Source organism: Calonectris borealis, chromosome 1 (assembly GCF_964195595.1).
Source record: "Calonectris borealis chromosome 1, bCalBor7.hap1.2, whole genome shotgun sequence".
NCBI classification, from domain to species: Eukaryota; Metazoa; Chordata; class Aves; order Procellariiformes; family Procellariidae; genus Calonectris; species Calonectris borealis.
The window spans coordinates 214006133-214023298 of record NC_134312.1 but is presented as its reverse complement, the minus strand read 5'-3'; the positions used below and the strand labels follow the sequence as shown (position 1 = coordinate 214023298).

At 43.9% G+C, this 17166-nt stretch overlaps 1 protein-coding gene across 10 annotated transcripts; it reads left to right on the top strand.

The window, feature by feature from the left end:
• Positions 1-1831: 1831 nt before the first annotated feature.
• On the top strand, positions 1832-13845 carry HIKESHI (heat shock protein nuclear import factor hikeshi). 10 transcript variants are annotated; one of them, XM_075140256.1, is made up of 6 exons: positions 1836-1853; positions 2359-2467; positions 2726-2963; positions 7851-8002; positions 10564-10682; positions 13613-13845. In XM_075140256.1, the coding sequence occupies exons 2-6, from the start codon at positions 2438-2440 to the stop codon at positions 13665-13667; spliced, it is 594 nt and encodes a 197-aa protein (XP_074996357.1). In that variant the 5' UTR covers positions 1836-1853; positions 2359-2437; the 3' UTR covers positions 13668-13845. The 10 variants fall into 10 exon arrangements, with proteins under 10 accessions (XP_074996360.1, XP_074996357.1, XP_074996354.1 ...); XM_075140253.1 differs by lacking the exon at positions 1836-1853 and adding an exon at positions 1856-1972; XM_075140254.1 differs by lacking the exon at positions 1836-1853 and adding an exon at positions 1856-2272.
• Positions 13846-17166: the final 3321 nt, after the last annotated feature.

Here is a 17166-nt window from a genome sequence, read left to right as displayed (position 1 = left end):
GATTCAGAAAGGGATAGCTGTGAATAACTGAGAAAGTTGAGGAGCCTGGGAAGGGTCCTGGAAGTAGACCCCAGGTGGACAAACTGGAAATGGTTGTGGACAGAGGTTAACAAGAGGCTGCGGGGTGACAGTCTTAAGAAAATAGGGGAGGACTGGACAGACAAACTGACAGTACGCCGAGACGTCTCAGGACTGCAGGTGGGTCTGGAAAGGAAACCTGGGGCAGAGACAGAAGAGGGGACTGAGCCCCAGGGCAGTGAGCAGATCTTTCCACCCACTATAAGGTTCTTCCTTTTAATCTGGCACAGAGCACAAGCTCTGATGCTTATGTCTTAGTTTCAGCTGGGATAGAGTTAAATTTCTTCCTAGTGCTGTGTTTTGGATTTAGTATGAGGAGAATGTTGATAACACACTGATGTTTTCAGTTGTTGCTAAGTGCCCTCCTAGTCCAAGGACATTCAGCTCAAGAAAAAAAAAAAAAAACCACAAGTGTTGGGAGGGAGCACAGCCAGGACAGCCAGCCCAGCTGGCCAATGGGGTATTCCATACCATGTGACGTCATGCTCAGTATATGAATGGTAGGCGTGATCCAGGAAGTAGCGATCGCTACTTGGTTATCGGTCAATGCGGGTGGTGAGCAATTGCATTGTGCATCACTCATTTTGTATATTTTATCATTATCATTATTATTTTCCCTTTTCTGTTCTATTAAACTGTCTTTATCTCAACCCACGAGTTTTTCTCACTCTTACCCTTCCGATTCTCTCCCCGTCCCACTGCGGGGCGGGGAGGAGTGAGCGAGCGGCTGCGTGGTATTTGGCTGCCTGCCAGGTTAAACCACGACACCTTATCACCTCTTAGATGTGCACATCTGTGAAACGCAAACGTAAGTTTCCAGTCCCCTTCCACTGCCACCTGGCATTGAAGTGTAAAGTCTCCTATTGCTGTCATGACCTTTCCCTGGTTTTGCAAAAGTTGGAAGACGTTGAGAGCCGTTGGCGGGAAGAAAGGGATGACGGCATAGCAAAGACTGTCTTTGGGTTTGCCCTTGGAAAACTAGACTTGTTTCTGCTTGGGCCCCTGGGTCCATATGTGATGTTAGCCAGGCCACCAGGCTGTCCTGCAGGCGTCTGTGGGAGGTCTGGTGTGGGCTTGGAAATCTCACTGGTGGAAGCTACTGTTGAAGTCAAGGAGGGTTGTGCTCGGAGCAGCGAGCGCGGTCTAAAGGTAGGTACTCTGAAATGGCTCTGAAGATCCAGTTTATAGAGCAAATATCCACGATGTGCGCACTTCTTCAGCGTGAGCTTCCAGAATCGGAACTGTGTCTGTGAGGACAAGCACGGTGTCTGGGTAACGCAGCGTCATACACCGGTACAGCAGCTGTCTCTCAGTATAGCTGGTGTAGGTCAGCGTGTTTAATCAGGTAGTTTTTCTGATTAACTTTTCCATTTTTTCTCTTTCTTATTCTTGAATGCAGACTTTATTTGTTCCAAATTGCTTCGGCCAGTTTTATCTGGATTTAAACACTTTGCATCCAGCCTTTTACTTCCATAGCAAGATGGACTTTAATTTCTAGGTACAGAAGATACAAGATTTCCTCCGCCCTTCAGCATTCGGAACAAATCAGTCACGTTTTAACCCAGAAAACAGAGGAAGGGGCGGCGGCGTTGGTGAGACCCCGGGCTGTGTGAGGGGGGGTCTCCCTTCCCTGCCCACGCGAACTACATCTCCCGCCAGGCCCCGCTCCCCCTCCGCGCAGCACGGCTTGTGCGTGAGCGCGCATTGCACCACGGGAGTTGTAGTCCGCTCCACCCGCGGTGGCCGCGCTCAGGAAGTGACTCGGCGGGTCCGAGGTGAATGGGGGCGTGTTGATTTCCGGGAGACGGCGCTCATGGAAGCTCCGGAGCAGCGAAGCGTCTGAGGGGGTTCGGCGGTCGCCGCCATGTTCGGCTGCCTGGTGGCGGGCAGGCTGGTGAGCGCTGCCCGGGCCGCGGGCGGGGCCCTCAACCCGCTCGGGGCCGGGGTGGAGCTGCCGCAGGGGCTCGCCTTCCCCCTCGCTGGGTTCCGCCCGGGGCTGGCCCCAGGCAGAGGGGACCTGCCCGGCGCCTCGGCTGGCTCCTGCCCCGCATCCCCCGCGGCAGCTGCATTGTAGAGCCGGGAGGCAGTCACCATCCCCTCCGTTAATGAAGAGGCTCGGGCTCCTCAGAGAGAAGCTGGGAGCTTAAAAGAAGCTCGTTGAGGCTAGATTGGCCGCAGGGATGTGGCATCTCGGGTAAAGAGGAGGGTGTCTTTTGCTCTGGCATTCAGCCGTCCTTCTGCTGCCTGTCTCAAGGTCTATTGTATTTCCTATGTGAACAGGTTTCCATGGTCCTGGGGTTGTGCCAGCCAGGTGGTCAACAGCCACTGCTTATAGACTTGGCAACCTCTTCTGCACCCTATGTTCCTCCTACGCACATGGGGAGCGAAGGTATTCTGATCCTGTAGTCCTGGGTGGGATATACATTCAGTGCAGGTAGAACAAGACTGTTGTGCCTTTTTAGTAATATTTTTTGCAGTTGTTCTTCTGCTGTGTTTGACTTTTATCTGGCTGTTTGCTATTTAGGTTAGTAACGTTCCTCACTTTTTGTTATGTTCCACTTTAGGTGTATTTCTGTAAAAGGAAATTCACAGTTGCAGTCAAAGATGAAGAACACAGTAAGACTAATAAAGGTTTTGTTCTCTTTAGGTACAAGCAGCTCCCCAACAAGTGGCTGAAGACAAATTTGTATTTGATGTACCGGACTATGAAAACATCAACCATGTAGTGGTCTTCATGCTGGGAACGATACCATTTCCAGAAGGAATGGGAGGATCTGTCTATTTTTGTTATCCGGACCAGAGTGGGATGGCAGTGTGGCAGCTGCTGGGGTTTGTCACTAATGAGAAGCCAAGTGCCATCTTCAAAATTTCTGGTCTGAAATCTGGTAAGACTGGTAAAACGTAGCAGTCAGTGAAACAGATGTGTTCCTGCATGCATAAGGGGGTAAATGTTTGAACGTGGTTTTGAACAAAAAGCTGCTTGAGACGGCAGACCTCTGTGTGTTTTCAGGTAGTCTCTAGCAGATGTGGTACTAGAAGCAGTCTGTCAGCTTTATGGAAGTCTGTCTGTACATTAATGTTTCTTGCAAAATTTCTCTCATCTTCTGTTGTATGTGGTGTTGATCTGGAAATTCCTTTGAGCAGGCCTTGGTATGTGTTCCAGTGCTTCTGCAGAGAGAACCTGAGGAAGAATGACCCTGTAACTTCCATAGTATGGTTTTTAGGCATTTGTCTAGACGTGCCTGCAGCGTTTTCTTTCAGCTTCCACTGTTTGTAGCACAGAGACAGATTTGTAATGAGTAAAGTCTGACGCACTGATTTCGGACAGCTAGCCGCTTCCCACTCAGGTGCGGTTGCACTATGTAATTGTCCAGTCGAGGGTGTCGTCATTGGACGACATTGGACATTGGAAAGCAGCTTTCCAAATGTTTTAGTATTTTTGATATAGATCCGAGTCAGAGAAGTCTGACTCATGTGGGAGCCAGAGAATGCTTGTGCTACCTGAAGTAGGTGTGGGTGTGTTTTCCTAAATACGTGGGGGGTTTGCCATATTATAAAAATGATGAAGCACCCCAATGGCACACCTTTGTCTTATTAAAGGGACAGATATGTCAGTCAAGCAGCTTAAATTGTTATGGTGATAAAGTAATGCACATCTTTTATAGGCTTCAGCGTAGTCTACAGCCTTACCTTGAATCTCTATTTAGGTAAGCATTGAGGTTGCTGTCATAAAATACATTAATTCATAACGTGGCATGCTTTCTTTTGAATCAGTCCTGGATGGCAGCGTGAGACGAGATAAGGGCTCTCAAGGTGCAGAGCAAAATGAATTCTGACCATATATGTTCCTCAAAAATTTGGACTTTCTTCAGAAGAGAGAACAGCCCCAGGAAGGGTTTTGAGGGGGCATGTTTTTGTATATTCCAAAGCTGTGTTGTTAGTGAAACAGTAAAGTGTATCCCTGGTTCTTTTGCCAGCTTTTGCCATATGTTTCTCATCCTTGAAAGACTAACTGTATTATATATATTTTCACATAGCTTTGTAGGAAAACACGTTTTCAGACGCTTTTTGCATAATTAGCCATAATTTCCAAGTAAGGGCCACTCTCGAGGAAGAACTCTGTGACGTGGTTGAATGCATTCGCAGTGCCGTGAGCTCCGTGGCATTGATCTGAACAACAGAGAGCTCCGCCGTTCCCATTGTTCTCTACAGCTTCTCTCTGACTGTAGAGTCAGTATAAGCTACAGAGCCTTAGTTTCCATGACCATAAACAATTGTATGATGGAGAAGACTATGAGACTGTAGAAAGGGGAGACCAGAGAGGGATTACAGAGAGCTGGAATTGTTGAGAGACGTTACTGACTGCTGAAATCTGTGTTTTGGGTTTAATCCCGTGTTGAAAGGATCAGCTCCCTGTGAATCAGTGGTTGTAGCAGAGTTTCTTGCTGTGTGATGAAGAGGGCCAGCATGTTCCTTATGTGGATGTGAGTGGCCAGCTGAAGTGGCATAGTGTTTTATTATACAGTCTTTGGGAAAGGTTAAATGTATCATTTGTAACTCTTAAGTTTATGTTTAGTGTCTGAAATGCCTTGGAACTGTACAAGTTTTGCGATGTGTGTAACTTGCCCACGTTGCACATTGTTGTAAGGACTGCTTTGGCTGTTAAACACAGTATCTGGGGATGTGGTATTAGATTTCTGGACTACAAGGGTCAAGTAAAATGGCGACGCCCCGGGTTTTTTAGTTTGCTTCTCTCCTCCTTCCTGTCCCATGCTTGCTTAGGAAAGTCAATGCAGGTGAATATTGCGGTGTTTCCAAGTTGGATACCAGGAGGTTGTGTCAGTAGATGAACTAAAGGAGAAATCGCTCTTGTGGAATACAGTCTTCAACGTGAAAGTGATTTGTGGAGTAGAGACTAAATTACGAATCTGGACACTTTTTCCTTGACTACAGGTGCTATTTAAACTCGAGTAACCTTCTTTGAAAAAGAGATTTCCAGATTCGATCTTGAAGGTGTCTCATTGGAATGTCATAGTACCCTCTAAAAGATTCCTTTAGAGCTCCTCTATAATCAGGAAAACATTATAGTAAGATCTCTTGGTGCCTGTTGGAGCTGCGCTAGTAGTGCTAACTGTATTCATTCATTAAGGTCACTGGAATTCCAAATGGAATCGCTGTGAGCTTTATCACTCAGCACAAGGAATTGTGGTCAGTTCTCCTGGTGTGACTGAAGAGTTCAAGTTTTTTGCTTGGCCTCCTGATGCCCTTGCAGAGCATGACGGCTCTTGGAAGGCAAGACAGGTTCTGCTGGCGGTTGTCACTGTTACTGGCTTGTCTGTACTTTCAGATCTGGAGAAGAGTCATGGCTGGTAACACTTTAGTGCATGCAATTATATGTTCTTCTCTGACTGTGTGTTGTTTTACTGATTGAGAGCAGATGAATTTCATGTGATTGTGCATAAAGAAGGGGCTTAGAAATACTCCTTGCCTTGGAATTGTAAGGTTTTTTATTTTTCAGTTGTGCCTGAAAGCGTGGTAGAAATAGAAAACAAACCTTGGGCTGGGATTTTGCACCCTTAATGGAAGTATGTTGACAAAGGGGATAAAAGCTACAGGATAGCCTTTTCCATTACACTTTTTCTGCTGTGCAGCATGCAATGATGTGTGTGATGCTGTTTTCCACTTACAAATATACCCTCTAATATAATGTCTGCATTTGAGGCCTACACGAGTAAGGTTTCTGACATGGTTGGGCTGAAAGGTAATGAGGGCTCACTATCTTGAATCAAGGGTTCAAAGAAGGGAAAGAAAAGGGTGGAAAAAATATTTTCCTGATTGCAGTTGCTCTGCTATGACATAGTACGTTGGAGAGCGTAGGGTCTGAATGCAAAAACCTGAGCTTGTATTTCAGTACCGATCAACATCTTGTGTCCTCTGTATTTGTAAGCTTTGGGATGTTAATGACAAGAACCAAGCATTGAAAACGTGGAGCGTATTTCAGTTGGTGTAAGAATGGCAAGGGATGCTTTTCTCTCACCCTTTTAGGCAGACATCTTTCCAAGAGAGTGGTTCCATGGGAGTGCATGCAAAGTGACAGAATGGATGTATTTCATTATTTAGATCATGAGTGTCTTTCTAAAGTAGTGATATATTCTGATGGAGCCTGTTGCTTGAGGATGTTACATTTTCATTGTAAATGTCAGCTTCTCAGGTGAAGATGTTACAAGATGTAAAACTTCTACCAGCTCTGTTGCTATTGGGATTTTTAATAATGAACTTGTGTGATATTTGGTTTCTAATAGCTTTTCTCTTTCTGTCGTAATACTTTAATAAATTTTACCTTTATCAAGCAAGCATCTATCTACAGTAAAGGTTGAGATCATACAGCAATGGCATTTCTCAAAAACGCTTCTAAATAGCACTTCAGGAGATGAACTCTCTTCTTATTGGCTTTGTGTTAAAGTAACGCTTTAATAGCGAGTGCTTTACTTGTAAATGTAGCACTGCATTGCAGTTGTAGGATCTGGAATGAGGAGTGACACTTGGCTTCAGCTGAAAAGGGTACTGGGTTTTTGAATGTGCTCTCCGTATGGGTTGGATGTTGGCTTCTTTGTGGCAGTGCCTTGTGTCTCTGCAGAAGAATGGGCAAGTTTCTGAGATCTTCAGTATTTGAGTCTCTGTTCGACTTCTCAAACTTGTGCTGGTTTTGCTGGCTGAGTTTTTCACTGTGGTGCTTTAGATTTCAGTTAGCCTTTCTTGCAGCTCAGGATAGTGTTGACTGGTCTGTAGGACAGCTCTTAATTAGCTTTGCTTTCTCCTGCTAGTAAGAGGCCGGAGAGTGCTACTGAAACATCGCTTCTGTGTTAAGAGGGTACTTGTCTATTGTGTTCACTCAGACCTAGGTGGAGTATTAGTATTTGTTTACTAATAGCACTGGGGTCCCCCAGACCTTTTTCCTGTATTTTGCTTTACAGATGCGGACAAAGAGGAGTGCATGATTTGAGTGACTCTAGATGCCTGTCACTGTTTGCAGAGACCCTAGCGGAAGCTGGGACTGAGAGTACTGGTTAATGCTCAGTTGAGAAAGGTCAGAAGTGATGGCAGGGGGCTGGGATGATGCCTGTATGAGTGGTATGCAATTTGGGGGTGTTTTTCTGCCCGATTCATTGTTTCCTTTGTGGCTCTGGCAAAGTCAGAGGCCTTTCTGTTCCGTGGCTATTCCTTTGAGCTTTGCTGTTGGTGGTTTTGAGCAGTTCAGATGAGACCTGGGGCTGCCCAGCCCTCCACAGGGATAGCTTCTTGAAGTAATGTTCTCTATTTTTCAGTGCAGAAGCGGGTTCACAAGCACCTGGTTTGAATGATTGAATCAAACAACTGTGCAGCAGTACTGCACGTTTCCTGTTTAGCTGCAATTGTTACAATGTCAATTAAAGGGTTGGTTCCTATAGAGAAAGGTTCTGCTGTCTTTTACTCATAGATCATATCTCCCGTTGAATCCATTTACTTCATAGGGAGCTTTAAAATGATATTTTTCTTTTTTCTTAGAAATGTCCGTAGGATCTGCTGTGGTTTTTAAATGTACCTATCACATTGTTTCATCTGTTGTGCTTATGCCTGTGCTTGGACCGCGTGATTTTTCTGTATTTCTGAGGTAGGGAGATCTCTCTGGTGGGAGTTGAGGAATACCTTCCACAAAAGAAACATGATGATTTAAGTAACACAGTCTCTACATGTGTGCCAAATCTAACGTGTCCTGTTTGTGGTGATTTCAGGGAAGGGAAGTCAACATCCCTTTGGTGCCATGAACCTCCCTCAGACACCAACAGTGGCCCAGATTGGAATCTCAGTGGAACTGCTGGAGAACCTGGCCCAGCAGACTCCTGTTGCAAGTGCTGCTGTGTCATCAGTAGATTCGTTCACAGAGGTAGCTTGGACATTCTGTTTTCAGAAATTCTCTGTATTACAGAAGTCTTAATAATTGAGCCTTTGAAGAACTAACTAAAAAACAACAAAAAAAAGCTGCTAGGGGTGGCTATAGGATTGTAACCAACTAATTGTCATCAAATCATTTGACTGGATGCTTTGATATTTTGAAATTACTTTTTCTTACACTGGAAAACTCTCTCTCCTGTAAAGGATTGGATTTTGCATGCTCAGTGGAATCAGGCCAAGAGACTCATTTGTGTTGATATCACTCTACTGTAAAAATATTTATGATACTTCCTTACAGGAGCAGCTCTGACTAAATGCATGTAAGAGACGGTGGATCTTTGGTGATTTGTAGGTGCTGGAACTCCAGTGCATAGACTGGCAAGGATGGTCAAAAATTTCTCAAAAGTCAAGGCAGACATGGGCATGGATGCAGATAGATATCCAAGTGTACCACTGACCCTTGAGAAATCCTTCTAACGTAGTTCTTCAGAACTACAGAATCATGCTCTTTCCCACAGAAAGATGTGGGTTTTCTTTTTTTTTTCCCCAGTTCTTTCCCTGTGGTACAGGCCTTGGGCTGCAACGCTTGCTATTTTTTACCCAGCCTGTTAGTTTGAATCTCTGGAAATCCTCAGTCAGCACTGGCAGTTAGTTGGCCATCTAACAGCAATTCAAGGCAAGCTAGATCTGCATGGCAGGTCTTGATTTCCCTAACACTGATGGCCATGGCATTATCTTCTACCATTTCAGAAGTTGGTGAGGCTTTTCTTGAGGCTTTTTTTTTTTCTTGCTCGCTTTCCTTGCAGACACTTGCTGAGGTAGATTGGTAATTGAACAGTAATCCTGATAATGAAGCTGATGTCCTTTGGCAGTTTACACACATAATAGCTCCAAATAGGTCAGGTCTCTTGGAGAAAGGTATCATGACTAGGAGTTGACCAACAGCTATTTTTGTATAGTACGGTTAATTGAGCTTTTCTGGAGTTGTTAGGGGCAAATGACCTCTAAATAATATTTCTGATTCCACCAGCTTTTGTAATGGCAGTAGTTAAGTCATGAGGTAATAATGTGCCACTTGAGGTCATTTGCAAGGTGGCTGGTGGATTTTTCTGGCAATAGTATTTAAAGAAAAAAAAAAAAAACAACTCATGATTGCATAACTTTTTTACAAATGTTATTTCCAGTTAGGTGGATTTTTCTATTAAAAAAGCGTAGCATCTTAATTGAAATTGTATTTTGCTTTCAAGGAATGCAGTTGAGCCAAAGGTTGAAGTAATAGTTACTCCTTATAGAGAAAATGTATAAAGTCATAGTTGAAGGAAACCTTTGAGGGAGTAGATAGCAGAGGAAGGGGATATGACTGGGAGCGTGTTTGTCAATGACTAATGGCTTTTATTTAATGCTTGACATCATCTCTTTGGAACTGCTACATTATAGCAATAAAAGTATTTTTTTTAAAAGCAAAATCATCTGTTGCTACTCTAAGTTAAGAGATTGCTCTCCCACTACATTTTTAGTAAGTTTTATGAAGCTTTATGATTGTATATATATTTTTTATATATATAGCTGTATTATAAAAATTGTATGGAAAAAAGTGGGACAAAACCACAGAGTTCTGCATGTGAGTGGGGTGAGACTGAGGGTAGGCTCCTGAGTTCTAGTTCTTCCATCAGTTCTTCCACTCCTTTTGTCAGAGCAGGTGAAGGGAAGCACAAGGGTGTGCATATATTGCCCCAGGCTCTGTTTTCCTCCATCATTTCAATGTCTATGAAAATAGTTTGTTCTCCCACCAAAACAATGCATACTTAAAAAATAAAAAGAATAGGGGAAAGAAAGAGGTACCATAGGCTTATGTATTTGTAGACTGGCTGGGAATGTCCTACAGCCTCATCCTCTGCACACAGGGCTTACTACTTCTTGGCCTCTCTTTCACTCCTTTACTTCCTTATTCTTACAGTTTACGAGTTTCCTATGCATCTTTTTCATGTTTTCCCCAGCAAGATCTTGTGGCAGAGGATGCCAGGATAGCAGCCCTTCTGTGGTGAAAGCTAAAGGAAATTTCCCAGTCGCTGGAGTCTGACAATGAGTTGCAACATAACGAGGAAGATTGCAGACTTTTCAGCTGGTTTAACAACTAGTGTTTTGCTATCAGCTGGAATGGCAGCTTTGACCTGGTCTACACTTCTTCTGATGGTTTAATTTGGAGGAGAGGGACAGCTCTTGTCACTGCATTGCTTCTTTGTCACAAGAAGAAAATGTTCTTCCCAAAGCTGTTTATCCAGTTGGATGAAATTGGGCAGGGAGAGGGCGAGTGAAGATTCTGAAAATGGTTTCTGGATGCTGGATAGATCTGAGGGCAAGACTGAGAGTTAGGATGTTTTGATCAATTTAAAATGGACATCCCTGGACCTACTATATCCACTTTCCCATTGTGTTTTATATGACAATGCTAATTTTACTTCATATAGGAGTTGTGTATCTGTTAAACTTTTGCACAAAAATTCAAATTGAAAAAAGAACTTACTTAAAATGTCTTTTTTTTTTTTATTTCAGTTCACTCAGAAGATGTTGGATAACTTCTATAACTTTGCTTCCTCATTTGCTGTTACTCAGGCACAGATGACCCCAAATCCTTCTGAAGCTTTCATTCCTGCAAATGTAGTTCTGAAATGGTAATGGCAATGATCTCTAGTAACAAGTGTTCTTTTTTCTAGGCATTAAACCAGCTGATTTCTAAGTATTGAACTACTGTCATGCTATTCAGTGAGATGATGCGAAAATGTTTAAAAGTGTTTGTTGTTATTTATCTCAAGTTTAGAGAGGTTCTATCTACTGGTTTTGTATTTATTTGTCAGCATCTTCATATCACTTTTTTGTTAGGAAAGTGCTATACAGCCTACGAAATTTTTTTGCTTCTAGAAATGTCACCCTTGACATACGTGGATTTGCACTATGTTGCTGATTATGCAAATGCTCTGGAGTCATGGGAAGACAGAACACTGATACTTGTCAATTTGTGCTTATTTGTTATGCTTGGTCTCTTCCTAGACATAGTTCCAGCATACTTACATTGCTTAAGAATATGGGAGAGGTGGAGAAGGCGTGTTCCTGGTTGACCTGGTTCTGTCACCAAGACCCTTGAGCACAAATGCAGAAGTCTCTCTGAGACTTGTTTTCCAGGGACTGGTTTAAGAAATAACTGTGGGGATAGCCCATGTAGTCTGGAGAGAAGCTGTGAACTGCAGGCAGTCCTTGAGGATGTCTGAAAAATTCTGTCCTACAGTTTATCAGTTTAGCCCTCTTTAGCCTCTACAGTATTAACCTAAACCCTTTTTAAAACAGTATTCTGGGCTCTCATGAATGTGCAAGCAGTTAACGTAAGCAATGTATTTTCTTTGGGAGTGTAACTTGATGCAGATCCCTTCTATTTAGAAGGTAACTCTACGCACTCCATGAACATGGGTGGGTAAGGTCTCTGATGAGAGAAATCAAAGGGAAGACAGGCTAAAGAAGTAGGGTAATGGCTGGTCATTGCCTGGATGATGCTGAATTTGCTTTTGGTTGTTGTTCAAAACAGTATAGTGAAGTGAGGCATAATTCTAATAAACTGAAAACACATTTGTGTATAATTATAGAATCACAGAATCATTAAGGTTGGAAAAGACCTCTAAGATCATCGAGTCCAACCATCAACCCAACACCACCATGCCCACTACACCATGTCCCTAAGTGCCACGTCTTTTAAATACGTCCAGGGATGGTAACTCAACCACTTCCCTGGGCAGCCTGTTCCAAGGCCTGACCACTCTTTTGGTAAAGAAATTTCTCCTAATGTCCAATCTAAACCTCCCTTGGCGCAACTTGAGGCCATTTCCTCTCGTCCTATTGCTTGTTACTTGGCAGAAGAGACCAACCCCCACCTCGCTACAACCTCCTTTCAGGTAGTTGTAGAGCGCAATGAGGTCTCCCCTCAGCCTCCCCTTCTCCAGACTAAACAGTCCCAGTTCCCTCAGCCGCTCTCATAAGACTTGTTCTCCAGACCCTTCACCAGCTTCGTTGCCCTTCTCTGGACACGCTCCAGCACCTCCATGTCCTTCTTGTAGTGAGGGGCCCAAAACTGAACACAGGATTCGAGGTGCGGCCTCACCAGTGCCGAGTACAGGGGCAATCTGTTAATGTGATTACAGCCACAGGAAAAACATTTTTTTGGCTCTGTTCGTATGTTTGTGAGTCATTATAATGCATTTAATTATAGCTTGTAATATGTGGAGTATCTTAGGTCTCTGCAGTGGCCTGGCTGCAATGGAAATTCAATAGTTTGGCTTAGAAATTCATTCATAAATAAGCCTTTCTACAATTTGAATGGGTTTAAAACCCTTTAGAGTCTCTTTTCTCATTTGAGTTGGGTTAGGAATTACGCAATGTAGGAGAACCTTTTTTTTTTTTCTTTGTTTCATTGGCAGTACCTTTTGATACCTTACAGCTTGGGTTTGGGAGGATTGAAAGGTGGTTTTAGGCTTTTGTAGCTCAAAGCCTGGGGTTTTGTGTTGGGTTTTTGGGGGTTGTTTTTTGTTTTGGTTTTTTTTTTTTTTTTTTTAAGAAAGTTACAGAAATCGTATACTTTCCTAGTTCTTCGCTGTAGGTCAATAATGAATTCTGATGTTCGGTTTGTTTGTGGTTTGCTTCTTTCTGTGAGTATGGAAAGTGAAATTAGGACAGCATGTGTGTGTACTTGATTCCATTATGTGTTAGAGAATTACTTTTCCTCACTAGATTTTTACTAAGGAATTACTGTATGTAATAAATGTGGAAGTTAGAATTATTTGGTGAGGATGGAAAAATAATGGGGACTACTTTGCCTTAAGGTTTCTACTAGAACTACAAGGCATAGCCGTGAGCGCAGAATTGTCTGCAGATCCCTCTTCCTTACCTGTGAGCAGGTTACGCATACCCCGCTGGGAAGCGATCCCCAGTGGAGGCTGTTGTCCCTGTGCAAGCCTGCTCCAGTCTGTCAAGGCTGCTAGCTCGTGTCCCCTGTCCCGTGAACTGGGAAGTGCCAAGCTGGCTCTGCGCGTGCTAGATGGAGCAGCACTGAAGGGCCGGTACAGGGACAGCTGAACTGGATTCAGCAGCCGTGGTCTGTCTTTGTTTTTCCCAGTAGTACAGTGTATCTTTAAATGGCATGAGGTTTTCTTGGTTTGGTTTTGCTGGGGTTTCTTCTGTGAGATACTTGGCCTGATTATTAGGATGATGGGCAGCCTCAGACTCACATTCTACCTGCCCAAACTTTCATTTCCTAGCCCAAAAAATGTTATACACAAAATAGCCACTTTTAATTACAATTTTACTAAGCTTGATTGAGCATCGTCTGGGATACCGCTTTAATGAAATACGTATTGTTGTTGAAATACACAAGTCTCACTGTGAATATTCTTCATATGGAATCAGAAAGAAGGATTTTGCATTTACTAAATTCCTGGTGGGAGTAGATGTAATTTATCATGTTCTCCACATAGACTAGATTATTTGTATCATTTTTGAAGACGTTTTATTTGCAGCAGCTTTTGGTTTTTGGTTGTGTTGTTTGTTTTTTTTTTCCTAGGTATGAGAACTTCCAGAGGCGTCTGACACAGAACCCTCTCTTCTGGAAAACATAAGCTTAAATTGTGTGATTTGAAGTGCTTTCTAACCAGCATTACCTGAAAGATGCAGCAAGTAACTCCACTGAAGAATTTTTTTTGGGGGAAAAAAAAAAAACGATTAGTCTGAATAGACAAACCTGTAACTTTTGTATTACTCTTGAAAATTATTTAAAATTAAAATCTGTGAAAACTACTTGCCTACACATTTTTTTATTTAAAGTACTTGGCTGCAACAAGAAATCGGTGTTGCATGTGCATGCATAGAAATATTCTTTTGAAATTGCACTTGAAGTGGAAGAAATTACAAGATGAAAAATGGCAGCACTGTTTCATACTTGTGTGATGTTTTGAGGTGTTTAGTTGTAAACAAAATAAATGTAGTTTTTCCTTCTTTACCGCATTCTGAAGGGTGATCAGGGAACTGAGACTATGCTGATGGTTTTCCTGCTGGTACTGAGGCTGTAAGTTCTTTCACTTTGTGGACAACCAATATTCCTGTCCCCAGCTCATATAAATGGTATAGTAGTATTTCCCTCTTTTTGGCGTGAAGATGCTATTGAGCTTGATCTCTGGGTACCTGTCTTTAACTTTTCCTGTATGAAAGTGTAATGAAGAGAAATTCTGGGGACTCTTTCCCTGCTGCAAGTCAAATAGCTTTGAAATGGCTGTTACAGGCCCGTTCAGAGTTGTAGGTTTGTACTTTGCGGCCCCGGACTGTTCAGTGAGATGAGAGCTGCTAGATTATTGACAGTGGAGGTATTTGATGAATTTATCTTTCTCTTCAGCTTTCTCTAATTAAGGTATAAAGAATGATGTGGAGGAGGAGAAAAAGAAGCATAATGGTTCTTAGTATCTGGAAGACTTTTTCCATGAGGAAAATGGGTTACATCAAAATGTTGTAGTTATTTCAAGGATTTGTGGGGTATATTGTTTGAGAGGAAGCTATTATGTTCTGCTTTAACAAACTCATTGCAGCACAGGGAACTGAAGCTTGTTTTGACTATCCTGTGAGCCTCTCTTGGTCTCCTTTGAACTCATCTGCGATTCTACTCGGAACTTCCAACAAAGCATCTCCATAATCCCCATCAAAACAAGGAACGTTGTCCTGAATTCTTCTGGAGGGGTTGGAAGAAGCTGATGACCCTTCAGTTTGGTATGAGAAGGTATCTTTTCTTCAGTAGTTTCCACTATTTAATGCTCCAGCTCTAGAACTGCTGCAATGAAGAAACAGCTTTGTTTGCAAGCACCCTTGTCTGTTGTAGATGCTTTGCTTGATGTCTGAAGGGGGTTGGTCCTGTTCAATATCTTTATCAACGATCTGGACGAGGGGATCGAGTGCACCCTCAGTAAGTTTGCAGACAACACCAAGTTGGGTGGGAGTGTTGATCTGCTGGAGGGTAGGAAGGCTCTGCAGAGGGACCTGGACAGGCTGGATCGATGGGCCGAGGCCAACTGTATGAGGTTCAACAAGGCCAAGTGCCGGGTCCTGCACTTGGGTCACAACAACCCCAGGCAACGCTACAGGCTTGGGGAAGAGTGGCTGGAAAGCTGCCCAGAGGAAAAGGACCTGGGGGTGCTGGTTGACAGCCGGCTGAACATGAGCCGGCAGTGTGTCCAGGTGGCCAAGAAGGCCAACGGCATCCTGGCCTCTACCAGAAATAGTGTGGCGAGCAGGAGCAGGGAGGTGATCGTGCCCCTGTACTCGGCCCTGGTGAGGCCGCACCTCGAATACTGTGTTGTTTTGGGCCCCTCACTACAAGAAGGACATGGAGGTGCTGGAGCGTGTCCAGAGGAGGGCAACGAAGCTGGTGCAGGGCCTGGAGCACAAGTCTGATGAGGAGCGGCTGAGGGAACTGGGACTGTTTAGCCTGGAGAAGAGGAGGCTGAGGGGAGACCTCATCGCGCTCTACAACTACCTGAAAGGAGGTTGTAGCGAGGTGGGGGTTGGTCTTTTCTCCCAAGTAACAAGTGATAGGACGAGAGGAAATGGCCTCAAGTTGCGCCAAGGGAGGTTTAGATTGGACATTAGGAAAAATGTCTTCACTGAAAGGGTTGTCAAGCCTTGGAAGAGGCTGCCCAGGGAAGTGGTTGAGTCCCCATCCCTGGAAGTATTTAAAAGAGGTGTAGATGAGGCACTTAGGGACATAGTGTAGTGGGAATGGTGGTGGTGGGTTGACGGTTGGACTCGATCTTAGAGGTCTTTTCCAACCTTAATGATTCTATGATTCTATGAAGTAGGCCTGCCACGCCTGCAGTCTGTTTTCCTGTGTGTAATGTTGGGGCAGCCACGTACGAAAGAAGCGGTGAGAGAAAGAAAGCAGGAGGAGACCTTATTTCTTCCCCTCATCCAGTTGTTGATGTGTGAGAGAGGGGACACTGGCATGTGCTGCAAAAGATGCTTTTGAAATGCTCAGGTGCGATTGATGGGTAAACGAGGATCCTTACCATCCCTCAGAGGGGGTTCCAGGCATCGCCTTTGTGTGCATCATCCCATTCTCTGTTGCTGGCTTGTCCTGTCTCCTCGAGGAGAGGCTGCTCTAAACCGCCAAGGGGAAATGCGCGGTGCTGCTGGGCTGGCACTCGCTACTTGCAACCCAGTTACAGGCTTGCAGCCGAGTTTCATGTCCTACTTGTACAAAATTTCTGCAAATGGCTTCTTGTGTGGAAATATTTTAGTACAGAGGGTGTGGAAGTTAATTTTACAAGTGTGCCACAAATCAGATTTTTCTGTAAGTCCAGCTCTAGTTATATTCAACAGATCAATGCTGTCAGAGTTTCTCGGTTCCCCACTGCCGGAGTGGAAAGACCACCCAACATATCACAATTGTTGGAAACCCCTCGCATCTCCTCTAGCTGAAGGGTGTTTGTGCTACATAAATGTCAAATCCTTGTCCATGTTGCTTTTTCCTTTTCTACTTTGAGAGTGTCAGAACAGTTGGGCTGGGGACGTTCGCTGTTCTTATGGAAGAGCCTACATATGGGAAAGAAGGATTGTTTGCCCATTCAGAGATCCATATTTCAACTGTCCAATGTTGTCAGAAAGACTGGCTGTGCTAGAAGAATTATTCCCAGTAAGAAGATGGAGTGAAATCTTGTTTCCCTTTGAAACAGGTGTGGGGTGTCTGATAAAGCTGCCTAGGAATGGTCACTGGCCCCAAAAGCTGTAGCTCATAAATTCATAGGATTTGGAGTGGTCTGAGTAATTCTCAGGAGGAGTTCTTTTGCTGCTTAACCTGAAATGTTTGACAGGGCATACTAAGTTTCTCAAGCCCTCATTGCCCGCACACTGAGTGTGGGCAGAGTTACCATGGCCTTATCATGGCACTCAAGAAGACCACTCTGTAGCAAGGCATTGCCTGAGGGCCTGAAGGCTGCTGAAACTTGACTGCAATTAGCGTCTTTGCTGTGTAAGTCTCTGCTCCTCTTGTGTTGCTTAATAGATTCTACACCAGCTGTCCCATTGGACGTAGCCTTGGAGACATCAAATCCCCGTGACACTGTGGAGAACTGCATA

Excerpts from the sequence above, each read along its gene's own strand:
- HIKESHI (XM_075140256.1), top strand. The coding sequence starts at position 2,438 with ATGTTCCTCCTACGCACATGGGGAGCGAAG. Across the intron at positions 2,964-7,850 it reads AATTTCTGGTCTGAAATCTG|GGAAGGGAAGTCAACATCCC; the intron begins GTAAGACTGGTA and ends TGGTGATTTCAG. Across the intron at positions 8,003-10,563 it reads CAGTAGATTCGTTCACAGAG|TTCACTCAGAAGATGTTGGA; the intron begins GTAGCTTGGACA and ends TTTTTATTTCAG.